The sequence below is a fragment of the Hylobates moloch genome, unplaced genomic scaffold (genome assembly GCF_009828535.3).
Source record: "Hylobates moloch isolate HMO894 unplaced genomic scaffold, HMol_V3 SCAFFOLD_18, whole genome shotgun sequence".
Lineage (NCBI taxonomy): Eukaryota > Metazoa > Chordata > Mammalia > Primates > Hylobatidae > Hylobates > Hylobates moloch.
This window is the reverse complement of record NW_026652293.1, coordinates 28,263,071-28,284,102: the sequence shown is the minus strand read 5'-3', so window position 1 is coordinate 28,284,102 and position 21,032 is coordinate 28,263,071. Positions and strand designations below refer to the sequence as shown.

At 39.5% G+C, this 21,032-nt stretch overlaps 2 protein-coding genes and 1 pseudogene across 10 annotated transcripts in view; 1 reads left to right on the top strand and 2 right to left on the bottom strand.

Annotated features, from left to right (window-relative positions):
- Positions 1–5,413, bottom strand: part of TRMT1L (tRNA methyltransferase 1 like) — a 39,980-nt gene extending 34,567 nt beyond the window's left edge. Inside the window, exon 1 of one of the 3 annotated variants that reach the window (XM_058430370.1) lies at positions 5,322–5,413. Coding sequence is in view for 1 of the 3 variants with exons in the window: in XM_032137268.2 (XP_031993159.1) it covers positions 4,369–4,603 (235 nt within the window). In the remaining 2 variants the exon portion in view is untranslated. Of the gene's footprint in view, positions 1–3,321; positions 3,408–4,368; positions 4,897–5,321 lie in introns of those variants that run through there. The other 2 variants (XM_032137268.2, XM_058430371.1) reach the window with 2 other exon arrangements.
- SWT1 (SWT1 RNA endoribonuclease homolog) overlaps positions 4,991–21,032 on the top strand; it is a 141,460-nt gene continuing 125,418 nt past the window's right edge. For 3 of the 7 annotated variants that reach the window (XR_009210684.1, XM_032137263.2, XM_058430369.1), the window contains exons 1-4: positions 4,991–5,058; positions 8,701–8,793; positions 14,404–14,484; positions 16,177–16,235. Coding sequence is in view for 6 of the 7 variants with exons in the window: in XM_032137263.2 (XP_031993154.1) it covers positions 8,710–8,793; positions 14,404–14,484; positions 16,177–16,235 (224 nt within the window). In the remaining variant the exon portion in view is untranslated. Of the gene's footprint in view, positions 5,059–5,184; positions 5,205–5,398; positions 5,517–6,722; positions 6,854–8,700; positions 8,794–14,403; positions 14,485–16,176; positions 16,236–21,032 lie in introns of those variants that run through there. The other 4 variants (XM_058430367.1, XM_032137262.2, XM_058430368.1 and 1 more) reach the window with 4 other exon arrangements.
- On the bottom strand, positions 19,178–19,539 carry LOC116457805 (large ribosomal subunit protein eL22-like; annotated as a pseudogene).

The following is a 21,032-nucleotide window of genomic DNA, read 5'->3' as shown; positions in this document are numbered from 1 at the left end:
CGTAAGTCATGTTTTTTATCTTCAAAGAACTTTCAATCAGGAGGGAGAAGGCAATATGTCAACTTCTAACTATCATGAGATAGGATGAAATGAACACTAGATGTAGTATGATGCAGGCATACAGAAGGAGTAATCAAGTTTAACAAGTAACTCTGAGAATGTCTTTATTGAAGTGCCACTTGACTGAGACTTCAGGTATGAATAGAATTTTAGTAAGTAGAGATTTGCTAACTGGCCTCATGAACTGAAGTAACCTCATGAACAAATGCATGTGGTACAAAACATACAACCATGCCACCTGACCCTTGGCTGGAATATGGTATGTTTGGGGGGATGGAGTCAGTAGAAATATGTGCAGCCAAGGATGCAGTACAGACCAAGGAAAACATAAATTCTATGCATTAGTTTGAACTTTATTCTTCAGGTAATGGTAAGTCTCTGCAGGTTTTTGAGAAAGTGAATTATACGATCTGAATGAGTTTCAGGAGGCTATCTCTGCCAGTAATACCAAAGATCAGTAACAGAGAAAATTAGCAATGGGAAGGGACAGAATAGAAGGTAAAAAAAATAAGCAACAGAACTTGGGATATGAGAAGTAAAGGTGAAGGATAAAATCAAAGATGATTCTAAGATTTTGAGTTTATGTGGTTGAAAATAATGGTATATTAAGCAAACAAGATAGAAGAAACTCTTTTGGCAGAAAGGAAGAGGAAAAGAGAAAGGAAAATTTAGTTTTTGACATGGTGTGTTTGATGTACCACTGGTACAGTATTCCAGCAATAATGTACAATAGGCAGCTGGCAATTTGTTTTTGGAGCTCATGAGGGATTCTAGAGATACAAATCGTAAGTAACATGTTAGGTGAAACTATGAGAATAAATAAGAAAGCCTAAGAAAAAAAGTGTGAAAAATAAGAGAAAAAGCCAAGACCCAGTCTTACCTAGTTATGACTGATTTCAAACAACTAGGCTATGTAAAATTAATTTTAAAATGTGATTTATATTTTAATTCTAATGCATTTCAAATTTCTCAATCATTACATATTTGTCCCACTAATGCATTTTCAGGTTTCTCAAGCATTACACACTCTTCAAATTAAATTTGGAAATACATGAATAAGTCTAAAATAAGTGTAACATGTTCTGACTGGGGTGAGTAGTGGATACATTCCCTATCTGTTGCTGAACCCGCTACTGATTATTACAGATAGATATAATCTGGTAGTGAGGTATGAGAGATGTAGATATTTATAAGAAAAATCAAGTAGAAGGGATCAGGAAGGTAGATTCAGAAAGAATAAATGGTAAAGGGAATCAAGATAATGCAGAAGCCAAGGGAGAAGAGTCTATAAACGCAAAACGTTCAACACTGAATATCACAAACAGTTGTAGAGATCAAGAAAGCATGTCTGGTGACCTTTAAGAAAACAGGTTCAGTGAGGCGTTTCAGAGTAGAAACAGAATTGGAAGGGGAAAGGAAATACAGAAAATTAGGTTTTTCTTTTTTTGAGAACTTTGATGGTATAAAAAAGGAAACGAATCAGACTATAAGTTGCTTTTTTTAAGTATGGGGAACCTGAATATATGTGCATTCTAAGAGAAAGGAACAATTACAAAGTGGGGACTGAATATATATTAAGATTAGGAGAAACTGATGGGGAAAGAGCCCAAGGAGACAGGAGATGGTGGGATAAACCACAGGGCCCTCTAATATTATGTTATTAGGTTATACAATTTAAAACCTTGAGACTTTAAAATTCAATTCTTGATATTAGCACCTTCTTGCCTACTCTTCTCCAAGCTTCACTATCAGTTCATTTGTTTACCCATTTGTATAATTTGTGTCCTTGTTCGCTTTCTCCACAAATAATCAACAGAAGACAAGGCCTATTTCTTGTTCATCTTTTTGATGGCTAAGTGCCTAATGCAGTAACTTGCAGACAGGAGGCACTAAAGTTTGTTAAACAAGAAGTTAAAAAAATGGTTAGACTTTTTGGATGCAGTAGCACACTGTGTCAATAATTTTGGAATCCAATTCAGCACTATCAGACATTCCTGCTCAAATTTATTAAAAGGTAATTTTTCATATTATTATTATTTAGAGATGGGTCTTGCTCTGTCACCCAGCCTCCACGGAATGTAGTGGCTCAATCATAGCTCACTGCAGCCTCAAACTCCTGGGCTCAAGCAATCCTGCTGCCTCAGCCTCCAGAGTAGCTGGGAGTATAGGCTGGTGCCTGGTTATTCACCTTATTTTTAAAGGAGCAACAAACAATATTGGTTAATTTCCTATATCAGATACTGGTCAAATGAGTTATAATGAGATATAATTTCTATAAACAGGTAAAACTTTTTCATGTTTCATAAAAATCTTTTGCTAGGTCAGACAGTAATATTCCAGAAATGAATCCATGTGTACAAACTAACCTATCTAATTTGTAACCATAAAGGCTTTTGGTTCCAGAGTTCAAAGATCTGCGTATGTAAAACAAGATAAACAGCAATCAATAAAGACGTGCCTATTGAAATTATTCTATTAAATAGCACAAAATAAGAGAAAGGAGCTTGGTTAAGTTAGAAAACTAAAAATCCTGTGGTCTACTACTGAAGAAACTCTTGAAGATCTGTCTAAAAATGCATGATATGCCTATAAACATCTCTGAAATCACCTTCTGGTTTAAGATAGTGCGTATCAGACAATCTGTATGCAAAATACTCAATCTGCTTTTTGTAACACACTATTAATCCAGAAGTCAACAGGCAAACTTCTTGTTAAATTAGATGTCTCCAAGATGCTAGGAAGGTCTTTTACAACTTATTCTATTACTTTTTCCTCAATTTTCAATTCTATTTCAGATAGGCTATCTTCATCTTACCTAGTTATGACTGATTGCAAAGGACTAACTAGATCAACTAAAAATAATGTTTAAAATGTGATTAATATAGGTATTAGTTCTAATGCATTTCAGACTTCTCAATCATTACATATTTGTCCTACTAATGCATTTTCAGTTTCCCATATAGTATACATTCTTCAAATTACATATTTGTAAATTTTGGAATATATAGATAAGTCTTTTCTATGTTTAACATATTTTTGATGGTGAGGAGGTAGAGAATGCATGCATTTCCTGAAGCTGCTGAACTACTTCTGACTAATATAAACAAATACAACTTGGAAGTGAGGTAGGAGGCTACTTAGGAGAGTGGAGCCTTCTCAGCTCCCCATGCCTCCCCCATCTCTACCCACTGTAGTTGAAGAAACAACTGACCTTATTTTGTACCTACAAGCTCTGATCTTATATAATGAGAAGGGGCTTACCTGAAGCATCCTGACTTTTGTCTTTCCTGTGATTAGCCCTACTCTGAAATCTGTAACAATTTGTATGTTGTTTCAAAACTGCAAAATAATCATATCTATAACTATCTCATGTTTTATAAATATTAAACTCAAAACTGGCCTAGAAGTAGGAAAAATAATGAATTAAAGATTATTTTAAGTTCCAATTCAGAAAGCACATAAAGGTCAATTTATGACCACAAACTAAATGTTAAGAGAACTTAAATTATGTCTTTCTTAGACCTTACATTTTAAAATGTTAGAAGATCCTTAAGAAAGTGTTACTCATCAATCTTTTAAATTCCTATATGGTCCAATAAACCACCACTTAGAAAACATGCAGGCACATTCAGAAGCACAATAATATGGGCCATTAATTCTCAACAGTCTATTTCTGATGGAATGGAGTACAAAACTCAATTGGTATTTATGTATGGGGGAAAATACCATAAATTTAGTCGATTCTTTCCTAAACTACTATTCAGCCTCAAAATCTCTTCGGAAGCAAGCTGCTAGTGGGGGAAAAGAAAACTGAAATGAGAAAAACTCATCTCCTTATGGCTGTCGAAGCAGAAAAACTAGTTGACAGTAATGGTTTAGAAATGTTGGCAGCTAGGATCTACTACCGTAAACAGGTTGCCTCAGTTACTATGTCACATTTGAAAGAACTTAGTTAACCATGGCAGACTGGACTGCGGGAAACTACCAAATTATGTGTAACTTCCTATTTTTGTACCTTAAAAAGATTCCCTTTTACGAAAAAGCCCTTAACCTCATGATTTCCTTCTATCTGCAGCATTGCTGCCCTCCGCATATCCCTCACCGTGACATCCTCGAGGCTTATGAAGATGCCGTTTCCCATTCTGTACCCCTGCTTTAGCCGCTACACGGGCCCCTCTTTCCTCCCCACCGTTTTCCTAAACCTGCCTTGCCCCATAAAAACCATCCCGGTGAAGGGCCTCCCCTACTTCCCAGCAAGGCGCACTTTCTCTCTTCTGCAGCAGAAAGATCTGGGCCTCCTGCACTTACTGCTTTTAGCCTCCTCAGGGGCAGAGGCTAGGGACGGGGACAGGGCCGGAGCCTGGGCCAGGGCAGGGGCTGGGGCTGGAGCCGAGGCCGGAGTCGGAGCCGAGTCCAGAGCCGAATCCGGGGCCGGAGCTGGGACCCCAGCCGAGTCCCGGGCCGGGGTCGGGACCTGGACCTGGGCCACCTCCACCTCCTCCTTCTCCAGGGGCAGCAGCTCCTCCTCCGCCATATTCTCCATAGTTATCGCCTCCGTTCCAGGGCCGCCCGGGGACCCTGAGCGGGGCTCACGGCGGGGTCAGAGAACTGACGTGAAAGCCCACAGGGCTGGATCCAAGGAGTGGGGAAGCAAGTGGGGAGGGCGGGATGCGTGCAACAGACAAAAGATGAAGAACCAGTGACCAAATCCTGTTAGTAGAAAACAGAAAGCCAGAGGCAGCGATTCCAGATGCCCGTCCGCTTCCCTTTCCCCGAGGCGTTACGACGCCACCACAAATTGCGCACAAGCGTAATGGGGACGGCGTCCAATTGGGTAAGAGGGTTCGGTTTCTACGGTGCGTCTCCGGCCCACCGGCCAACCACCAAACCGAACAAAGACTACAGCACCCAGGGTACACTGCGCAGTCTGGGGCGGGGCCGGAGTTCAAGCCTCGGAGGAAGTAAATGCAAATCTAAGCAAACGCTGCGGAGTGGTGGGTAAGTAGTCTGGATCCGGGCGCAGAACTACGTTTCCCAGCGGGCATACAGTTGGTGGGGCGGGCTGTGTGTGTGGGGGAGGGAGGGGGGGTCCCTCTCCTTTGGCCTGGGGCTCCGGAGTCACCACCGCCACCGGCGCTGGTAAGGTAGGAACTGCGGGGGTGCGTTGACGTTTTGCTGGGCAGGTTCCCCCTCGTCCCCCGCCCCAAGTATCCTGGCGGGCGGGCGGCCGGCCGGACTGGGAACTCAGGAGTCACCCGGACCTGGGCGGGGCGACTCTGTGGGCGGATCCGGGGACGAGCCAGCTCCGTGGAGGGTGTGGTTCTGGCCCGGCTTGCCTCCGGGGCTGCCCCTTGCCCGGTGTTGGGGTCTGGTCGGTTCGTGTGGAGCCCGCGGGCCGCGGCGGTTTACTAGCAGCTGACGAGCTTGCCTGTCCATCCAGCTGACTTGGAATTAGGGTCTGTTCTTCATTTCGCACCCTCACCTACACCGTGACCCGAACGCTGTTTTCCTTTGTTTTTATTTTTGCTTTAGTCTTAATGTTGCCAGTATCAGCAGTTCTGCGGTGTGGCCAGTGGATAGAAATTAGTTGTTTTGCTCTATTTCGCCTTGTTTTCAGGCTTTTGATAAGCAGAGCTCTGAGTGGGTAGAGCTTCGGGGCATTTGATTTTGATGCGTTTCAGATCCCCAAAACATATGCTAGTGAGTCTCCAGTCCCCCATACTTCTCTCCCCTTCACTCTTAGTGCCTACTTGACATTCGAGCCTCTCTTGTTTCTTTCTTCTGCCTCCCGCGATAAATCCACTGGGACAGAAAGGAGAAAAACGTGAACTTTCTGGCTGCCCTGCTTGGGCTTGGTCCGAACCTTCTAGGCAGCAGGGCAGGAGAGGGAAGCCCAATTTAGTCTCAAGAACAAGACGCACGCTTCCAGTTAGCTTTTCTTAGTTAATTAAGTTGATAAACGCCAATCTTCTTGGTCTGTTTGTTTCCTACTTGTTTCAGAACCCCGGGGAAGAGATAGCATGATTATTTGGCACTTTGAAGCACTAACTGGAAGTTAACTCCTCCCCGTATAGTTAAGAAGTATGTATCTGGAGGGGTGTGTGTGTGTGTTTAACCTCTCCCCAGTTTAATGGCAACAGATTATCCCTGTGGAGCTTCTGTGAGTTATAGTCCTAAATCCCTTTTAGTGATGGTCCCGCACAGCTTTTATCTAGTATTCCTGAGTGTGTAGTTGACTCATGGCTCAACAGTCAATTAAAAATGGGATAACACTGACTGTAACTTATAGGAATGCTAACTATATCTGTGCATCATCCAATAATTCTTGTTCTCATTTCTTTCTTTATCTTTTTTTTTACTGTCGTTCACGATGATTTTTTATTTCTAAATGACTAGATGGTTAACTGAAAGCTAGATTCGTATGTTAATGTCATTTAACACCAGGTGGAAACCAGATTAAAAGGGTCAGATTTTAGTATCTGGATTCTATGGGAATTTTTGTAAGAATTTCTAAGCATGGTCTCTGCTTGTAAGACATCCTGAAGAAGGAATCGTCAATGCTTGAAGAATTAAAGAAATAATGTTATTCGTCTATTGCTGCTGCATAAGTTATACCAAAACATAGTAGCTTGAAACAACAATAAACATTTATTACTCCACAGTTTCTGTGGGTCAGGAACTCAGAAATGACTTTCTGGGTTGATCTGGCTTTGGATCTCATGAGGTTGCAGTGAAGGTGCCAGGGCTGCTGTCATGTCACTTGATTAGGGGTGCAGGATCATCAGCTTCAAAGGTAATACACTCACATGCCTGGCTGTTAGTTGGTTCTGGTTGTTGGCAAGATGCCAGTAGTTCTTCCCTTTCAAGCCTTTCCATGGGCTGTTTGAGTGTCCTCATGACACTCTGGCTTTCCCTAGAGTGAGCAGTCCAAGACAGAACAAGGCAGAAGTCATGATATCTTATATGATTTAGCCACATACCACTATGTAGCAATATCTTATTGTTTACACAGGTCAGCCCTATTCATTGTGGTAGCAGATTACATTAAGTGTGTGATTACCAAGCATCAGGAATCATCAGGAGCCATCTTGAAGACTGGCCAGCACATGAAGTCTCCCCTCATTTATGTTTTGATTTGCATAAAATCAATAGGAATTTCACACTAGTATGAATATAAAACATTTGTCCGAATAAACATAAACATAAGTGTTTTTCTGGGATAGTCCACAATACTGTCATCCACTAACAGTATTGACTTGGTCCACAGCAGGGCTGGAAAAGTGAGACTGGGATGGTAGGTGGACAGAGGAACTACAGTGAGTGAATTGGAAGTGGTTCAGAATGAAAGAGTTAATATTCCAAGGAAGAAGAATTCACTCATTTATTCACTCAGTAGGCATTAATGAGCACCTAAGTTTTTAATATAGCATACTCAAGGAGCTCAGTGTCTAGTAGAAAGACAACCATACAAGCAAGTATGTATGTAGACATTACTGTGTACCAATCTATGCAAGATATATATGTGTATATATATATTTTTTATTATTTTTTTAATTTGAGTTTTGCACTTGTCACCCAGGCTGGAGTGCAGTGGCACGATCTTGACTCACTACAACCTCCGCCTCCCAGGTTCAAGCGATTCACCTCCCTCAGCCTCCTGAGTAGCTGGGATTACAGGCATGCACCACCACACCTGGCTAATTTTGTATTTTTAGTAGAGACGAGGTTTCATGATGTTGGCCATGCTGGTCTTGAACTCCTGACCTCAGGTGATCCACCTGTCTCGGCCTCCCAAAGTATTGGGATTACAGTGAGCCATGGTGCCCAGCCACAAGATATATTTTACATCCATTGTTTGAGTACCTCAAAAACCCTGTGGGGATGGGTTATCTATTTTACCAGTAATGACACAAAGACTTAAAAAAAGCGTGAGATTTGCCAAAGTCTTGTTCAATGAATGACTGAAGGTGTTTTGGGAAAATGAAACTTATGGCTAATTGGCTTTGAAGTGTGGGTGGTGAAGAATATAGCAGTCCTGGAGGCAGCTGAAAATAGTGATCTGATGCTTAAGTGAGAAGTCAGGGATCAAGGCATGGTTTGAGACTCATTCCTGGAAAGGTGATAGATGAAGCTGAAGGAGAGGAGTGGGTAATTTTGAAGGAGAATGTAAGTGAAGAAAAGTGGAATAATGAGAGAATCTTGTCATCTTGGGAATGGTTAAAAAATAGTAATCATAGTGCTGGGAGTGGTGACTCACACCTGTAATCCCAGCACTTTGGGAGGTGGGCGGATAACAAGGTCAGGAGGTCGAGACCAGCCTGACCAACATGGTGAAACCCTGTCTCTACTAAAAATACAAAAATTAGACGGGCATGGTGGCACATGCCTATAATCTCAGCTGCTCAGGAGGCTGAGACAGGAGAATTGCTTGAACCCGGTAGGCAGAGGTTGCAGTGAGCTGAGATCATGCCACTGCACTCCAGCCTGAGCGACAGAGCGAGACTCCATCTCAAAAAAAAAAATAAATAAATAAAAAGTGATCATATTGTAAAACTCCAATCTTTATATAACTGAAAGAAGGCAAATTTCTATTTTCTTTTTTATTGCAAAAAAATTCTATATTTTTAATGTTTATGTTAGCTTTTCAGGATGTCCAGCAAAGAATCCTGTGGGAAAAAAGAGACATCTCAGAGGAAAGACACCACCACCTCATCACCCGATTTTGGTGAAAAAGTAAGAATTTTGATTTACTGACCTAGAGATACATTTCAATTTGTTTTTGTTTAATGAAAAAAAATACACCTTACTATTATAATGATTTATGTAAATATTTTGTTCTGCCCAGCTGATCCAGGAAAAGTCATTTGCTTTTCCGGTTTTTTACTTGCATTTTTTTATATATTCCTCACAACTGTATGAGGTGGGTACTATTATTCCAATTACACAGATGAAGAAACTGAGGCTTAGAGAGTAGTTATGTAGAGGTAAGTAATTTGCTTAGGTATTCCTGACTTCAATTCTAAGCCCCCTAAATCCCCACATTCTTAGCAATAACTCAACATTGAACCATTTTCCATGTTTTCTCCTTTTTCAATTTCCTCAACATTGGCTAGGATTGCATTCTCATCAGTCAGAATGGCCAGCGCTATGTGGCTGAGGCTAATAGTGGGGAAGACATACTTACTATGTCTTTCTCTGTTCTCTCAGACACTACCTTAAGAAGTGTTTTGGGGCTGAGTGTGGTGAATCATACCTGTAATCTTGGCACTTTGGGAGGCCGAGGCAGGAGGATCACTTGAGCCCAGGAGTTTAAGACCAGCCTAGGCAACATGGTGAGACCCTGTCTCTACAAAAAAAAAAAAAAAAAAAAAAAGCCAGACTTGATGGTGTGCACCTGTGTTCTCAGCTACTCAGGACGCCGAGGTAGGAGGAGAATCACTTGAGCCATGGAGACCAAGGCTGAAGTGAGCTATGTTCGTACCACTGCACTCCAGTCTGGCTTACAGAGTGAGATCTTGTCTCAAAAAAGAAAAAAAGAAGTAGTGTTTTGGTAGATGAAATTTAGGATATCTCATTAGTTGAGCCGGGTATTGTCTCCAGGAAGCAAAACTGCAAAACAAACAAAAAACCATGTAATCGGTTTCATTATATACTCTCTGAATAGTATGGTTAGTTGATCATCAGTATTAGAGAGTGTTTATGCTGTGTTACTGTCCAAGATGAGAGACTAATCTGGCAAAGGTGAATATTCACAAAAAAAGTGATTTCTGTGGTGGCGGGTTAGTTCATAAGACTTTTTCATGACCTGGATGAAGTTCCAGATAGTGTACTTTTTGGTGTTTGTTCCTTGCTTACTTACTAACTTTCTGATTACAAATTTGGTCTCGCAGGTATAGCAATAGTTGGAAAGGCAACACTGAAGCATGGCCGTACAGTACTCTGTGTAATTTATATACTCTGCATCTCCATTTGCAGTTACTAACTGGCGTGCTGTTTGCAATTAACCCCTCATTCCCTCTTAAACCTACTTAAAACTACTAAACTAAAAAGGTTTAGTCAGACTTTTTCTTTCTATAACTCCTATAGCAGTGGTTTCTGTGTTGCTAAATCCACTGGTCATTTCTAAGATCTCATCTGACTTGGCATATCAGCAGTATGTGACACAGCTGATTACACCTTCTCCTCGAAACACTTTCACGAAGCGAGTCTGCTTGCTAGGGAATTCACCTAGCTTTAGAGATACCATATTCTCCTGATTTTCCTCCTTATTGGTGACTGCTTCTCGGTGTCCTTTGCTAGTTCCTCCTTATCTTATAAAACTGTAATCTTTCAGGTACCCAGGCTTCGTTTTCCCAATTTAATAAATTGTGATTCCATTCTTTGAGTTGCTTAGGCTGAAATCCTTGTGATCGTGCTCTACCTGCACCTATCAGCAAATTCTATCAGCTTTCTTTTTATAATGTATAGGCATACCTTGGAGATATTTTGGGTTCAGTTCCAGACCAGTGTAGTAAAGCAAATAGTGCAGTAAAGTGAGTCGCATGAATTTTTCGTTTACCCAGTACCTATAAAAATTACGTTTATACTATACTGTAGTCCATTAAGTGTACAGTGGCATTATGTCTAAAAACATGTGCATATGTTAATTTAAAAATACTATAGGCTCAGGCAGGAGGATCCCTTGATCCCAAGAGTTTGAGGCTCAAGGGATCCTCCTGCCTGAGAATCGTGCCACTGCACATCAGCCTGAGCAACAGAGCAAGACTCCATCTCTAAAAGTAGTAATAATAAATTAAAAAAATACTTCATTGCTAAAAAAATGCTAAAGATCATTTGAGTCTTCAGTGAGTCATAATCTTTGCTGCTGGAGGGACTTGCCTTGATGTTGATGGCTGCTGACTGATCAGAGTGGTAATTACTGAAGGATGGGGTGCTGTGGCAGCGTCTTAAGACAGCAGTGAAGTTTGCCACATTGACTCTCCTTTCACAAAAGATCTCTGTAGCATACAATTCAGTTTGATAACATTTTATAGCAGAACTTTCAAAATTGGAGTCAATCTCTCAAACCCTATGTAATATTATTCTAAATCATTTGTTCTCATTTCAACAGTGTGCATCTTCACCAGGAGTAGAAATCAGTCTCAAGAAACCAGTTTCATTGCTCATTTATAAAAAGCAACTCCTAATCCATTAAAGCTTTTTTTTTTTTTTTTTTTTTTTTAAACAGAGTCTCACTGTGTCACCCAGGCTGGAGTACAGGGGTGCGATCTTGGCCCACTGCAACCTCCGCCTCCTGGGTTCAGGCGATTTTCTTGCCTCAGCCTCCCAAGTAGATGGGACTATAGGCACCCGCCACCATGTCCAGCTAATTGTTTAATATTTTCAGTAGAGATGGGGTTTCACTGTGTTGGCCAGGCTGGTCTTGAACTCCTGACCTTGTGATCCGCCTATCTCAGCCTCCCAAAGTGCTAGGATTACAGGCATGAGCCACCGCACCCAGTCCCCATTGAAGTTTTATCATGAGATAGTAGCAATTCAGGCACATTTTCAACCTCTACTTCAAATTCTAGTTCTCTTGCAGTTATTTTCTCCACTGAAGTCTTGAACTGCTCAAAGTCATTCATGAGGTTAGGAATCAACTTTTCCAAACTGCTGTTAATGTTGATATTTTGACCTACTCCCATGAATCACGAGTGTTCTAAATGGCATCTAGTATGGGGAATCCTTTCTAGAAGGTTTTCAATTTACTTTGCCCGGATCCATCAGAGGAATCACTGTCTATGGCAGCTATATAGCCTTGCAATATGTATTTTTTAAATAATAAGATGTGAAAGTTAAAGTTACTCCTTGATCTCTGGACTGCAGAATGGATGTTGCATTAGCAAGCGTGAAAACAACATTCATCTCTTTGTGTATCTCCATCAGAGCTCTTGGGTGACCAGGTGCATTACCAGTAAGCAATAATATTTTGAAAGGAATCTTTTTTTTTTTTTTTCTGAACAGTAGGTCTCAACAATGAGCTTAAGATATTCAGTAAATCATGCTGTAAACACATGTGCTGTCATCCAGGCTTTGTTGTTTCATTTCTAGAGCACAGGCAGAGTAGATTTAACATCATTCTTAAGGTACCTAGGATTTTCTGAATGATAAGTAAGTATTGTCTTCAACTGAAAGTCACCAACTGCATTAGCCCCTAACCAGAGTCAGCCTATCCTTTGAAGCCAGGCATTGACATCTCTCTAGCTATGAAAGTCCTCGATGGCATCATCTTTCAATATAAGACTATTTGTCTGTGTTGAAAATCCGTTCTTTAGTGTAGCAACCACCTTCATCAATGATCTCAACTAGGTTTTCTGTATAACTTGCTGTAGCTTCTACATGAGCATTTGCTGTTTCACCTTGTACTTTTATGTTACAGAGATGGCTTCATTCCTTAAACCTCATGAACCAACCTCTCTGCTAGCTTCCAACTTTTCTTCTGGAGCTTCCTCACATCTGTGAGCCTTCATAGAATTGAAGAGAGTTAGGGCCTAGCTCTGGATTAGGCTTTGGCTAAAGGGAATGTTGTAGCTGGTTGGATTTTCTGTCCAGACCACTCAAAACTTGCCCATTATCAGTAATAGGGCTGTTTTGCTTTCTTATCATTTATGTGTTCACTGGAGTGGTGCTTTTTATTTCCTTTAATAACTTTTCCTTTGCATTCATAACTTGTCTAATTGTTTGGCACAAGACTAGCTTTCAGCCTGTGCTGGCTTTTGACATACCTTCCTTAGTAAGCGTAATCCTTTCTAGCTTTTGATTTCAAGTGAGAGACTTATAATTCTTCCTTTCACCTGAACACGTAGAGGTCATTGTTGGGTCATTAATAGGCTTAATTTCAATATTCTTTTGTCTCAGGGAATAGAGAGGCCTGAGGAGAGGGAGAGAGACTGTTGAATGGGTGATTGGTGAAACAGAACACACGCAACATTTATCAGTGAAGTTTGTTGTCTCATATGGGCAGTTTGTGGCGCCCCAAAGCAACTGTAATAATAACATTAAAGATCATTGATCACAGGTCCCATAGCAATATAACAACAATGAAAACATTTGAAATACTGTGAGAATTACCAAAGTGTGACACAGAGACATGAAGTGAGCACATACTGTTGGAAAAATGGTGCTAATAGACTTGCCATAAACCTTCAATTTGTAAATAATGCAATTATCTATGAAGTACAATAAAGCAAGCCACAATAAAATGAGGTATACTGGTGTTCATAGTCTGACTACCTCCTTTACTGCTATGTCCATGATCCAAGCACCTTGTTTTCCTAAATTATTATAATAGTTTCCAAAATGACCTCCCTACTTCTGCATTTGCTTCCTTATAGTCTGTTCTCAATACACTAGCTAATGTGGTCCTATTAAAATATAAGTACAATCATGTTACTTCTCTGCTAAATACTTTCCAGTGTTTTTCCACTTCATCCAGAATAAAAGCCAAAATCCTTACCAGGGTTGACAAAGCCACCTCCTCTCCCCATCCCATCCCCCTGTCACTCTCCTGACATAATTTGTTTTTCTACTCCATGGCCTCCTTGCTGCTGTTCCAACAAGCCAGGCATGTTTCTGCCTCTGGGGCTTTGCCCTTGCTGGCATCCCCTTTGAGTTGAAAAACTCTTTCCCTCAATATTCTAATGGTTTGTTTCTTCACTTTATTTAGGTCTCCATTCAGATGTCAGCTCGTACATGGGGTCTGACTACTCTGTTTAAAATGGCGAGTCTTCCCCACTCCTGACTCCCAGCCCTTCCTGTTTCCTTTCTCTGCTTTATTTTTTCCCGTAGCATCATCTGACACACTAAATATATTACTTGTTTATTTGTAAATTCCTATACTAGATTTTGACCTTCGTGAAGAACTGTTATTATTTTTTCATTCCTGTCTCTTCACTGTCTAGAATGTCTTTGGTACATGGTAGGTACTTCAAACAAGTTTGTCCTAGGTCTGTTGAATTCAGAATCCAGTGAAAAATAAGTGGATGTGTGCTTTTGCATTGTAGAAGACTGACTCTCATCATGGCAGTGCCACCTCACAACGACCTTATCTGAGCTATCAGCTGGCTTCCTGCTCTGACACCTATATCCCATCTCATCTCTATTTTGTGAGCATTTAGGGGTTCTGGCTTCTAGTTGAATCCCCCTTCCTTTTACCAAAGTTTGTGTATCTGTAAACATTGTTCCCCACTGAAGTTCATTATTGAATGTAAATGTTGATTTGTAATATTAGTGATGAAATAGTTCTGTTTATACTGTGCTTTATTTTGTGCTTTTTAAAATTCATGTTCTTTGTGGCATTCTTAGGACAAGAAAGAGAGAAAAACCTCAGCAAGTTCTACTAGTTCATCTTCTATAAGATCAGTTTCATCAGAAAAGAGAAAACTGGTGAGTGTTTAGATATCATAACTAACTAAACGTTATTTATACTAAAGTTTTAATCGACAGAGTGTTTGTGGTATAAATTCCTCCTATCCTTTTTGATAGCCAATAGAAAGTCAGTGTTGTTTTCGTTCTTCTACTCACCAAACCATTTATCAAGTTTTGTTATTTCTTGTACTGTTAGGCCCTACCATGTGGGATTAGACAACATGGCTATAAATTTAGACAGTTTTTAAGTCCTCTCACATATATTTGTCTTTTTTTTTTTTTTTTTGAGACAGAGTCTTACTCTGTTGCCCCAGGCTGGAGTGGAGTGGTGCCACCTTGGCTCACTGCAACCTCTACCTCCTGTATTCAAGCGATTCTCCTGCCTCAGGCTCCTTAGTAGCTGGGATTACAGGCGTGCACCGCCAGGCTCAGCTAATTTTTGTGTTTTTAGTAGAGAAAGCATTTTACCTTGTTGGCCAGGATGGTCTCAAACTCCTGACCTCAAGTGATCTGCCCGCCTCAGCCTCCCAGAGGTTATATTTGTCTCCTTTTGAGGTAGCCAAGGCAGATACACTGTTTGCATTTTCAGATTCAGAAATTGAAGTCTAGAAGGTTAAATGACTTTTCCAAGGCCACGAAACTGTGTACAGCAAAGAGCCAAGTCCAGAGTTCTTTCTACTGTCATACAAATAATTAGAAACAGTGACAGCAGATTAAACAAAATAAGCTAATCCATAGGTTAGTGGTAATGTACTTACCACATTCAAGTTGAAGTTATGTGCATATCCAGGACAGCTACATAGTTGTGGTGGGTATAAGATAAGGTAGTGGAGGTTCCAGGGATGCAGAATTGTGTTTTAAGAATTTACTTGTTTTCATATAATTAAGCTGCGATTTCTATTTATTTTTGCAATATTAACCTTCTTAAAACACCGATTTCATCCCATTTCTCCTCTGCTGAAAATCTTTACTCACTATTTGCCATTCAGGGCTCTCTCAAATTTGTTCATACCTTAACTATTCAGTTTTCTTTTTTTTGTTGTTTTCCCTTCCTTGAAAGAGGCCCTCTTGCCTTTCGCTAGGCTGGTTTATTTTCTTTCTGCTGAATTTATACCAGTTATCCTCAGTTTCTCAGAATGCCTTCTTTTACCCGTCTTTCAAACTTTATTATTTATTGTTATTTTGTCCACCTGTTTTCCTAGGTACCTTTCCTCTTTAGGTGGTTGATATTTTGAACTGTTTTAGCACTTTTTGACTCTACTGCTTTGACACTTGGTTACATCATTATAGTTGGTTATTTGTACATGTTCTATTTCTCTTGTCTGTATTATTTTATGTAAAACTATAAGCTCTAAGCTCTTTAGGACATGGGTTATATTTTATGTCTCTCTTACCTTTCTTGTGCTTGGCCCAGTTTCCTCAGAGTACGTAAAGTGATAGGATGGTGGCGTAGAGAGAGTCAGACAGATCTATTTACAGATGACAGATGACTGCTCTGCTGCGGACTTGCTCTGTGGCTTTAAGGAAGATGCCTACCTCTGTTTGAGTTTTGTGAAATGGGGATGATGATAATATCCATCTCACCGGATTATTGGAAAGATTAAGTAAAAGTATTGTGTCAGCCTATTCACTATCATAAACTGTGGAAAAAAATATGTACCAGTGCACAATTTATGTTTCCCAAATGATAGACCTTTTTTTTAATTTCAGAAATCAGATCATACAGATGTTCTGTACTATAATATAAAAAGAAGACAAGAACTGAAAAGGTAAATTTCTCCTTTTTCTTTTTACTGTTTTGGTTTAGAATTATGAGACTAAATATTTAGATTTAAAATTCTTTTTATTTACTTTGAAGAGGACTGTTTTGCATGCAAATATCTCTAGCTATATCACTGATTATGATTATAGAATTTTCTTAATATTAACTATATATTTAAGAAAAAGTTGAGTGCAATAAAAATCTATGAAAACTGTTGTGTAAATGACACTCATGTACATTTTAATCTCAAGTGATTTGATTTTGGCACATGATTGTAAGATGCATAACTTCATTACATATACTAGTGAAGTAAGTTATGAGGCTAATTTAGAGATTTTGGATAATTCATTTTCATATATTACCCATGAAGAGAGTATGTATCTTATAGAATTGATATGGCTTTAAAACCATGTTGATTAACCAGTATGTGGTTATAGCTAGAGAACTTGGGGAATGATGGTCGGAATAATGGAAATTATTATTCTTTAATTTCTGCACTTTTTGGATAAAAATTTCAGTGAAATTTTGGTGCAGAAAGTACTTGCTGTTAATGGGGATAAATAAGTATACAAAGTTATAACGTGTGATAAAACTTGGTAAGATCAAGGTTTCTCCAAAAATAAGACGTTAAGGGAAAACAAGTAAGATGACATTAAATATTATAAATAAAAGCTCTGCTTCCCAAACAATCTCAGTGTTTGCTAAAAACAAAAAACAAAAACAAAAAAATTCAAGTCACCTCTGTCTTTTCTTCAGTTTTTCTTCCGAATCATCTCCTGTTTTTTGGTGATACTTCGCTTCTGTGTTATTCTCTGTTGAAGTATATTCTTGCACTAATTTCATATTGTGTTGACTGTCCCTTGCTACATTCTTTGAACCATTTTAATGCCTTTTACACTGATATCCTTTTTAAAAAAAAAAAAAAATTTTAAGTTCTAAAACACTATTTGACTTTAAACTAGTTACCTTTTGTTTAAGGGCACATTTTTTGGCCCTTGATATTATATCAATATACAAGAGGGTAAAATATAAAATGTTTTGTAAAAATCTCCCTATTAATTCAATTCAAGAGAAGTTTCTGAAATTGGTGTGCAAACAGTGAAAGCCATAATACAGATGAAAAATTAGAGATAATTTTATCATCTGGAAAGGCGGTTACAGTGCACCATTACTGTAATTCCTGTTCCATGATTTGAATACATAGAAATGTATTAGCAATAAAAATATGAGCAAGAAGCTGGGCACAATGGGTCATACCTGTATTCCCAGCACTTTGGGGGGCCAAGGTGGGAGGAAGGCTTGAGGCCAGGAGTTTGAGACCAGCCTGGGCGATGTAGTGAGACCTCATCTCTACACACACAATTTTTTTTTTCAGAACTTAAATGCTAACTTCAACCCAGGATTAATTTTTTTTTTTTTTTTTTTACAACTAAACTAAAAATTACTACATGGGAACATCAATGCAACACACAAGTAAAATTTGTAAACTCAAGGCACAAACTTACAGTTAATGAGTTAATGATCATGGTAAGGGACATTGCCAAAGAGCTATTGATGCCTCAGTGAAGTTTGAAAGAAACTGCCTTCTCTGAAGGCAGAGAAGAGATATGCAAGCAATTCTGCTTCAAAGAAATTTGCACAGAAAGAGAAAATGCTAGAGCCATTACCGTAAGTGAAATTGCAAAACCTCAGCATGTTCAACTCAATCCACAAAGCACCAAATGTTAAATTGGAGCCAAGGTAGAATTTGAACATTGAATTTTCAGCTTTTCAACTCTCAGAGCACAACAATTTCAGGTGTGGAAACCAACTGTAGGCAAGCTCTTTTAAAAACATGAATTTTATACATCATAAATTATAAAACAGAGCAGATACTTCTGCATTATTGTTCCAGTTTCTGAAGGGCACCACAAGGCATCAGGGTCTCTTTCAAAGGCACTCGCTGCAACAATTCTGTCTTCCTACCTTTGGTAGCCCCCTCTGGTGGTTCTCTAGCCTTTGTACGCACTGAGGCACACCACTGTTTGTACAGTGACTTCTGACATTAAATCCAGTCATGGCCTAAGTAGCATGAAGCAGCTGTTTCCTGGGCACCTCCTGTCTCCTTGGCATGGGAGGTTTCCCACTCACTTCTTTGTGCCCCCCATTCAGGAAAGCCTCCAAAGCTCTCGGCATGAAGGGCCCCTAACTCTGGGTCCCACACAGGAGGCCACATCTGGAAGCTCTATTCCTCTAGCTCCCTCTGCTGGAAACCAAAGTGACAGTTTGTTGCAAAGACTTGTAGAAACAGATTATGTATAAATTCATTCTTGTACACATTTACTTAATTTAGAACCTGGGACTTTTTACAGTCACTGTCCAAACCTTTTATGGTTGGTGATGGACTATGCAGCAGTGCTGAAGGAGCACAGTTTCTATAGGAAGAAAAGGATTAGTATATATAGTTGTGTACATAAAGACAAATTTATAATAAAAAAATGAAAGATGAAGGGCCCAGAAACCTGCATTTTATTGACACTGTCATTTTCCACAGCGAATCTTAGGCAGATGTCACCTGTTTTCTTTTTAAGTAATGAGAGAAGCCCACTTGTATTCCTGAATCATTTTTTGAGAAAAGCACCAGAGACGATTGACAGTCATGCTTTTTAAAATAAAACAGTGACTACCTGCAGCCTACATCTCCCCACCCTCATCTACCTGCCCAGTAGTTGTCAGTTCCCTTAAAGTCACCGTCTCCTTCTGTTCTGGTATTACCATGAGAATTGAAATTTTCAAACAGAAAAAAAAAGTCTAGTTATAAATGAGTGCATGGCATCCCAAATGAAGCCCTTTGACTGTGATTTCTAATTTTCTGTTCAATCCATACTGCGGAGATACAAGGATGAAACACCATTTTGGTTCCCAAGTTTTATTCAAGAATTCATATAAAATATTCCCCATAAATGAATTTTAATCCTCATCTTCCTCCTCTTGTTTGTTCTGGTTAATTTGGAAGTAACGTAATTCATAACCCCTTTTGCTGTTAGCAGTTACGCACATCCAATCACATAGATTGTTCTTCAAATATTTCTTATTTCAAATACCTTTTGGGAAGAGGCATCCATGGTGATCTTGCCCTTGCTCCTTTTGATCACAATCCCTCCACTGACATTCCTAGCTTTTCTGTTCACTTTGATCCTCTCTTGCAAAAACTGCTCAAAATTGGCAGCATCCATGATCCATGTTCTATGGGGTGGGTGCAATCAAGAGTGAACTTCAGAACCTGCTTTTTTTTTGCCCCCGTTTACCACAAGGTTTATCATGGGTGCCATGGTGGCAGTGAAGGCAGAAAGGGCATTTTTTTTTTTTTTCTGTTGCCTAGGCTGGAGTGCAGTGGCACAGTCTCGGCTCACTGCAGTCTCCAACTCCTGGGCTCAAGTGATCCTCCCACTTCAGCCTCCCAGGTAGCTGGGACTACAGGTGCATGCCACCACTGCACTTCAGCCTGGGTGATAGATTGAGACTCTGTCAAACAAAGACATACCTACATTCATGCCTGCATATATGATGAAAACTCAGGTGAAACTCCTATAAAAACTCTGTTTATGGTTTGCTCTTACATAATTAATTATTTGAGAAGTCACTTGTTAAATGTGTCTCTCTTGCTGGGCTGTAACCTAATTGAGGGTAAAGACTCTATCTGCTGTGTCCTCTACTGCCTCTTGGGTGCCTACCAGAGTGATGGCACTGAAAAAGCACACATTTACTGATATAAATTAATAGATTGTGTTTGACATTTTTCCCCTTTTCTTCTGACTACAAAGTAATCTCTACTTTTATTAAGCAGGAAAATATAATTATCACCTCTAGCTATTGCTGTTTCTAACATTTTAGCACCTTTCTGGCCTTTTTACTATGCTTGTTTAAGATGTTGAGACCATATTATATTTACAGATTTGTATCCTGCTTGTTTTTGATTTTCAATATGTTTTATGTCACTGAAGACTCTTCATAAACATCCTTTTAAAAAACTATGATATTCCATCATATGAATATGTCACTTTTTAAAGTCATTTCCAAAATTTTAGCAGTTACTTTGTACCTGATTGTTTTGCTATTATAAGTAATCCTGAATTAAATATCTTTTAATATATTTTTTTCATTTCTGGTTTTCTTCACCTTGGTATGGTTTCTAAAATGGGAATTTCAGATGTAAAAAAAATGACCATTTTTAGGGTTTTTAATTTATATTCAGATTTCTTTGTGGGACTGTTATGTTGTTTTACATTTCTACCAGCAACATGTGAGAGTGTCCATTTTACAACCCCTTGCCAGTATTTGATGTTATTGTAAAATCTTTGCTAATTTGATAGAAGAAAATGGTATGGGCCAGCTGCGGTGGCTCACACCTGTAATCCCAGCACTTTGGGAGGCCGAGGTGGGCAGATCACGAGGTCAAGTCGAGACCATCCTGGCCAACATGGTGAAACCGCGTCTCTACTAAAATACAAAAAACTAGCTGGGCGTGGTGGTGTGTGCCTGTAGTCACAGCTACTTGGGAGGCTGAGGCAGGGGAATCGCTTGAACCTGGGAGGCGGAGGTTGTGGTGAGCCAAGATTGCACCACTGCACTCCAGCCTGGTGACAAAGTGAGACTCCATCTCAAAAAAAAAAAAAAAAGGAAGAAAATGGTATGTTATTATTATTAGCATGTCTATGATTACTAGAGAAGTCAAACTTTTTTTAAATGTTTATTAGCCATTTTCTTTTATTAATTTTCTGTTTATGCTCTATTCTAGAATCTTAGTAGTTTTTGATGAGCTTTT